The 7273-nt window shown below is 40.1% G+C and overlaps 2 protein-coding genes across 2 annotated transcripts in view; one reads left to right on the top strand and one right to left on the bottom strand.

Moving 5' to 3' along the window:
- The first annotated feature begins 519 nt into the window (after nucleotides 1-519).
- smdt1b (single-pass membrane protein with aspartate-rich tail 1b) lies at nucleotides 520-2411 on the top strand. The gene is made up of 3 exons (XM_035661031.1): nucleotides 520-712; nucleotides 1864-2022; nucleotides 2198-2411. The coding sequence occupies exons 1-2, from the start codon at nucleotides 551-553 to the stop codon at nucleotides 1999-2001; spliced, it is 300 nt and encodes a 99-aa protein (XP_035516924.1). The 5' UTR covers nucleotides 520-550; the 3' UTR covers nucleotides 2002-2022; nucleotides 2198-2411.
- A 152-nt stretch (nucleotides 2412-2563) lies between these two features.
- LOC118327608 (TRIO and F-actin-binding protein-like) overlaps nucleotides 2564-7273 on the bottom strand; it is a 5690-nt gene continuing 980 nt past the window's right edge. The window contains exons 4-11 of the mRNA XM_035661030.1: nucleotides 7139-7233; nucleotides 5535-6177; nucleotides 5154-5388; nucleotides 4860-4971; nucleotides 4548-4707; nucleotides 4294-4410; nucleotides 2891-2977; nucleotides 2564-2745 (exon numbers count right to left, since the gene is read on the bottom strand). Of these exons, the coding sequence (XP_035516923.1) occupies nucleotides 2599-2745; nucleotides 2891-2977; nucleotides 4294-4410; nucleotides 4548-4707; nucleotides 4860-4971; nucleotides 5154-5388; nucleotides 5535-6177; nucleotides 7139-7233 (1596 nt within the window). The 3' untranslated portion in view covers nucleotides 2564-2598. The remainder of the gene's footprint in view (nucleotides 2746-2890; nucleotides 2978-4293; nucleotides 4411-4547; nucleotides 4708-4859; nucleotides 4972-5153; nucleotides 5389-5534; nucleotides 6178-7138; nucleotides 7234-7273) is intronic.

Below are 7273 nucleotides of genomic sequence, written 5' to 3'. Positions count from 1 at the left end.
ATACATGGGGATGTGTAAAAATCCCAACAGTATTGGTAATGTTTCCCCCACATATTTATTTAGTTTTACATAGTTTTTATTGTTTAATTTAATTTAATTAATTAAATCCAGGGTACCAAACTATGTTGCTGATCATTCTGGGAAAATTTATCATACAGAAATCTAAATGGCCTGACAATATAGCACTTTAATTTAACGTAAGAAGGCCAAACAAACATTTTCTTTTAATTTAATCTGAATATTTCACTGTGATTGTTTTGTACCTATTTGTTGTAGAAGTTTTAAAAGCATTTTCTTTTATCATTCTTTTGAACATGAAATAAAATACATAGCAGTGTACAGACTTGTTTAAGTCACAAATATCTTGTTTTTATACAGAGACAGAGTTTATTTTCTCAGTCCATAACTGATTAATGCAACTGATGCATCACATTAAATTATATATAACTGTTGGTGTTTTTTTAAACTAAAGTCAAGACACGCCCATAAAAGGAATTCCGGTCCCACCCAGAGTGACGTCACACCCCGTCTATCACATATACTGGAAGAAATGGCGACGAGTATACTGCGGCTCCCACTGCGACTTTCCACCAAAAACATGGGGATAGTGAGCCGTAACACCGGCTCTAAAACAGCAAACATATCCAGGGCGACTCAAAGCAGGACCGCAGTATCATCGGCGTCGGGGGCAATCTTACCGAAACCGGACAAAGTGAGTTTTGTGCTGCCTTGGTTACCGAGTGAAAACCGACCAGAAATATGAGTGACATGGTGGGCGGGACTTAACGCTGTAATTGACACCAGCGGTGGCCAATAGAAATGCAGGAAACCCGCTGCCAGCAGTCAAGTCAGCCAATGAACGTATGTTTACACGAAGCTGCTTGGTACTTTCAGGAAGTAACTTCCCCCTGATTTTGACAATTCAGGTTGTTGTTGATTCAAGTAGACATTTTTAAGTAAGTAAATTTAAATAACGTGTAATTAGAAGAATTGCCTCTGATGAATTGTTGTGTTTGGCGCGTTATAGATGACCTAAACACTACATAGGTTGCTGTGCATTGTTGTCGAGGAGGAAAATGAAGGATATATGTTTATATAACAGTAATCTATGTCTTTATTTGGGAACTGTAATAATGTCCAATGCGATGAAATTAACTTACAACTGAACATCACATACACAGTTAGCTGAAGTCCCCCTAATATCTGAAAGGTTTAGTGAAAGTGTGTTTTTAATGTAGCCTATGGGTCAGGTCTAATTTACCTTTTCTCAAACAATTCAATATATCTGGGACAAAACAGAAAAATCCCTCTTAAGGCCACAGCCAAGGGCCAAATTGAAAGAAATATGTTGTCCAAAACAATTTTAAGAATCGCTCCACTGGAGGAACCTGCTGTGGGGCCCCAGCACATTAAACTATATTAACCCCACTGTCTTTTATATCTCTCATGTTAGAATACTACCTGGTCCACAATTTGCTGTAGGTAATTTAATTAATTAATGTAGGAATGTGCATGGAGATAATGAGGGGCTTGGGTAGTAAAGCCCATCATAAAGTCAGTTAATGTGCTTTAATTCAAAGGTTTTTTTAAATAAAAATCATATCATTGTAGATATTACCAGTCTTTAATGTAAATGTATGTAGGTACAGTGCTTTACAGCCAGTGTCTATGTCTTCTGGATCTGTGTTGCAGCTGCCAGAGACGGGATTATATTTTTGTGTTTAGCTTCTGGACAAACAGTTGCCCTTATAATCACATATATTCTAGAGCAAACAGAGATGGGGAATAATACTGTGAGTAATCCGAACAGTTCACGTGTTCCTTAAACTCCTCATTTTCATGTAATTTCCTTATCCTTTCCAGACGCCATTCGGTCTCATCCGCATGACAGTAGTGGTGGTGCCTTTCCTGTATGTGGGAACGCTGATCAGCAAGAACTTTGCCGCTCTCTTGGAGGAGCATGACATCTTCGTCCCTGAGGATGATGATGACGACGATTAAGCTAACTTCAGACAATAAATGGTAAAGTGTACATTAGCCACGCCTTGTTTGACCTTTGAACTAATGCACAATCTTATCCATGTGTGAAGGGCGTGTCTGCTATATTTTTAAAGGGTGTAGTTTGTGGCTCGTTTGTAATGATGACAGCTGGTAACAGTAGAAAACTGATGAGCGTTGTTTTTATTTACATCCACAGGGTGCATATCAGCCAGCACGAGGAAGATGAGGAAGATGGGGCACTATGACTTCCATATACATCCCTTTACCTCCACCCATCTCCTTCCTCTCTCCTCTGCTATTTATGTTGTTTTAGTCATTTCATATCATGTGAGGCTATCAAAACTACACGTTACGCCTTCACTCTTGTTTGCATGTTTGTGTTTGTCACTCAATAAACAGAGTTGATTACACGTGGATAAACACTTGTTGTTATTTAATCTTAAAAGTCTTTGCATGGTGGTCTCCGAGTCCACAATAGTTTCTATAATTCTTATTCTGACTCTTCTAAGTCAACACATATAATAATGTTGTTATAATTTATAAAGATTTTCTATTGGCTTGCTGTCTTTGTTCTCCAAGGTAAGTCGTCCTCATTGGTCAGGTCTGCCTCGCTCCCTCCTGAAGCGCAGCGTTGGCCAGTCTCAAGTGTTCGTTGAGGGACCCCATCTCCAACTGGCTGCGACCCTTCATGTCACTCAGCTCTACATAAGCTTCCTTATAACGCTCATACGCTGCTGCTTTCTCCTAGAGCAAAGGTTGGAACAAATATGGAAGACACATCAAAGACAAGCAGGGAGAAATGTTTAAATCAAAGTTGTAAATACAACATATCTGAGTGTGTTACTTCTGATAGATGGTGTAATGCAAGAGGTCAGATCACAAGACATACCTTGGTAAGAGACTGCACTTCATTCTGTAGACAGCTGATTTCTTTTTTAAGATACTGCACCTCATTGTCTTTTGCCCTTAGTAATGTCTGAAAAACAAAATGTTAAATCTAAATATTACTAAATCTTACAGCGGTGGAGAGCAAAGGTGGCAAAAGTACACACATTCTTTAAGTTCAAGTACAGAGGTAGTAATTCAACTTCTTTACTCAAGTAAAATAGAAAAAGTACAGACTCTGAAAGGTACTCAAAGTATAAAAGTAAAAAGTACTCTTGTTTTCTCTGAAGGACATTTCTACTAGTTGTTTCTATACAAGCTGACTAAAACTTTAAAAGGGGTCGTTCATGTCATGTTTGTCTTGGTACGTCTGTCATCCGGCCTTGATATTTGGAAGCCATATAACAATGCAAAAACATAATAATTCCTCCCAGATGCATTAAAAATAAAGTAACAAGCTTGTTTTTAAAGTGGAAGGAGTACAAAGTACAGATATTTGTGTAAAATGGAGTAAAAGTAAAAACAGGAAAATAAATATTTGAGTGAAGTGCAGATTCCTGAAAAAACTGCTTAAGTACAGTAACAAAGTATTTGTTACTTCCCACCTCTGGCAGAAAATATCTAAGAATATTTTAAGGTACTTGTATTTGAGCACTTCCTTTTTACCTTTATACTTTACGCCACTACATTTATTTGACAGCTCCTGTATAGTTACTTTGCTGATTCATTAATTTTTTTGTGCAAAATATATAATCTTGTAAAATATGATGTGTTGTTGAAAATTAACTACCTAACAGCATACAATTAATTAAAATTAGCTCCAACTACAAGAGTAAAATGCTTCTTTACACATTAATGCATCAGTAACAATAATCCAATAATAAAACGTATTTTTATACGGATGATTTAATACTTTTAGTTAAGCAAAAGATCTCAATACTTCTTCCACCACTGCAGTTGGATTTCAGGAAGTACAACCATAGGACTGTACTGTGATTCAGGCACTAGATGGCAGTATGTGCTGCACTATAATGTGACCAACCACAGATGCTCAACACTAATGAGGCCACCAGGAAAAAAAAAGGAAGGGATGACAATGTTGCAACAGGGAGCTATTACTGGGGATACAAGAAAAAAATGGTTAAAATGCTTTAATCAAATTGTTTCATTAAAGTGAGTTCAAACTCCCATAGCACGTACGTCTAATGTTGCTTTCTGCTTCCCCATGACGACAGTGCTGTCAACATTTGTCCTTCAAGCCCAAGTTAATATTTCAGGAGCAATAAACGAAACTGGGTTGGGATGCAGCAAGAGGTTAAGATGTTTTAGTATCACCTACTTTCACATGAGTTGAGATTGCGTAGGATCTAATTTAGTCACAAACATTGAACTTATTACTATCAATACCTCTACTTCTGACGCAGAGCGCTCAGTGTTGCCAGGAGATGCCGAGATATCTGACCTCTGCCCTGTGATGAAATAGCGCATGCGGCTGATCTCTTCCGCTAGCTTGGCTTTAAGCTCCTGTAAAGAGATTTTTAGCTCAAATTATGGTATGTTTGTAGCTTATCATGTTTCCTTATTACTTGAACGCTACAAGAATAAACAAAAAAACAGAATATGATTGCAATTATTTTAACCATCTATAAGGTGGTATAAACCTGGTTCTCTCGTCTGAGCTGCTCCAGCTCTCTCTCCTTGCGACCGAGCTCAGTCTCTCGGCCCCTGCTGCTCTGCTCGGTGCGGCTCAGCTGCAGGCACGTCTGGGAGTAGCGCTCTGACAGCACATCTAACTCACTGTGCAAGACGTCCGCCTGGGGCCTGACACGCACAAACACACCAGTTATGGAGTAAATTATAATGCACCATCATGCAAGGGGTCGTGGTCAAGTGTAGAACTTAAGCCTGCAGCGAGAGCCTGTGAGACGAAGAACACTCTCAGTACCATAAAAGACTGACTGTGATATACTTACATGTGGCCTCTGTAGGAAGTATCCACGTGTGCAGCTCCGCCAGCCAACCTCCTGGCCTTATCCAGCTCTCTCTCCAGCTCCTCTCTGTGAGCTGCTCTCAGTGTCTCCATTGCTTTGATAAACAGTTAGGTAATTAGTTATTTAAACTGTCATAGCGTTAAAAACAACACAAGACATGATTTTAAAAGACATAAATGTAGTTTAAATCATAAAATAATAAAAAAAATACATGTTGCTTGTTGCAAGATTGTCCCTCCTGGGCCACAGTTGCCTGACTATACTTCCTGCCGTTACCTTTAGCAGCTGCCTGGCTCTCCTCCTGCAGCATCCTGTCTTTCTGTTCATCCATCTGCCTGATCTCCCTCGCATGTTTCTGCTGCAGCTCCTGCAGTGCTTTCCGATGGGCCACTTCCATGGCTTCTAATTTGGCCCTACAGGGGGCCCCGGGGCCGCACGGGCTGTCCACCTCAATCCCCATGGCTGCACGCTCCCTCTTAATGCTCTCCACTTCCTTCCGAAGAGAGAGGGCCTGTGAGATTTATAGAGAATGTTTGGAGGGAGGAAAGGGGAGATGTACATCACTTCTGGATATTCACATAATTTCCTTGCATTGAAAACACTTTGAACATCATACTAGTGTTTCTACTCGTGGAGTGACTGTAAGTTCTTTCTTACCTCCTTTTGAAGAGCTTCAGCTGTATTTGTTTGAACGGTTTGGGCTCCATTTATGGACGGAAGAGCCCCCTTTGAGTTTGATATATCAGTTTGTGATACAGTGACAGGCTGTTCGGCCTCTTCGGGGCTCGATTGATATGTCTGGGAGACATCGAGAGACTGCAATGCCTGTGGGGTGCTTGACTGATAAGCCTGCGCTCCAATGAGAGACTGCGCGCTCATGTCCCTAAATGACATTGTCTCGAATTCTGTCCACTTCATGTTGACCTCTGAGTCCATGGTCTCAATAACAGGCACAGGCACACTCCCCCTTTTTAGCTCCATGGAGTCCCACCTGCTGCCCATCTCACTGAAGGGGACCCCTTCCTCAAACCACTTGTTCCTCTCCTCCAATCGCTTCGCTTGCTCGCGGTCCCAGCCCTCCCCTTCCTCTCTCTGACTGGCCGGAAATAGGTCTACGTCCAGATCACCGTCCACAGTTTGTTGGTGGTGGTCGGCCCGATGGGAGTTTGCAGCTGTGGTGGTGGAGATGGAAGTGGTATGTTCATAGCCGGAGTTCCCGCAGGTGAACCGAGCAGGGGGTTGGCATGACGACGGTCTCCGGGAGAGGGGGTTCTCTTTCTCGCTGCCAGTGTCTGATTGGCTGAGGTTAGAATGAGGGAAAAGCAGGAGGGTAGTGTTACACATCAGAGGAAAGATGATAGAGGTGGTTCACTACAGACAGACCTCCCAATCACCTGGTCTGCATTTCTTCACAGTACTCAGGAATTTTCAGGTCTATGGAATGCCAGTTTTGTTGCATATTTTTCTGGAATAACATTGTTATTAACATTGTAATTTGTACATTACTAATTATGATTAATTTACCATATTTTATGACAAATCAAGTAATGACAGTAGCCAAGTAACCGTTTTTTGTGATCAAAAGCTCCAGAATAGCTATTCAAAGGACTTTTTTTTGTGTGTGTGTAATTTGTCATTATTTTATATTTTCAGGTTTGCAAACCAGCTTCAAATTCCCCCCCCTAGGAAACAAACTGAACAGGTCATTTTATAGGCTTGGCTTCATTGAAATGTTGTTTTTAATATGTTATTTATGATTGTAGTATACAGTCTCCCAGCAGTAGCTAACTGTATCTAAGCACAAGTACTGTACTTAAGTGCAAATTGTAGGTACTCATACTGTATACTTCAGTATTAGTTTATACTTGGACTCCATATAATAACAGAGGAATATTGTACTTTTTACTCTGCTACATTTATTCGACAGCTTTAGTTTAGTTTTTTAAGATTTTAAATGCAAAACATATGGTGAACTTTTAAAATATAATGCTATATAATGTTATTAAACTACCCATCTTTATATAATATTCTTAAAATTAGTTTCAACTCAACCGACTACAAAAGTGAACTTATGCTAACATATTAAGGCAAAAATAATCAAATAATTTATGATATAACACTCACAACGGCCATTTATGTGCACTGAATACTTTTAATTTGTATACTTTAGGTACATTTTCCGTACATGTTAGTTCTTTTACTCAAGTAAAGGATCTGAATACTTTCTGCACCACCGTCTCCCAGAATAAAGTCAGACTCACTGCGTGTTGTTCTGGATGGCCTGCTTTAGTAACTTCACCCAGTTCCGCCGTATTCTGGAGGTCATAGCAGAGAGAGTGAACACTGCTCTCTTTGTCTGGAGGAGATCAAAAGACAGAGCAAACACACACACACAC

The sequence above is a fragment of the Morone saxatilis genome, unplaced genomic scaffold, assembly GCF_004916995.1.
Source record: "Morone saxatilis isolate NCDOM2014 unplaced genomic scaffold, NCSU_SB_2.0 Contig17, whole genome shotgun sequence".
Classification (NCBI taxonomy): Eukaryota; Metazoa; Chordata; class Actinopteri; family Moronidae; genus Morone; species Morone saxatilis.
Note: the sequence above shows the minus strand (reverse complement) of the source record. Positions and strands in the feature narration are given on the sequence as shown.

Coding starts and splice junctions, on each gene's coding strand:
- smdt1b (XM_035661031.1), top strand. CDS start 551: ATGGCGACGAGTATACTGCGGCTCCCACTGCGACTTTCCACCAAAAAC. Junction 713..1,863: donor TCTTACCGAAACCGGACAAA/GTGAGTTTTGTG, acceptor TATCCTTTCCAG/ACGCCATTCGGTCTCATCCG.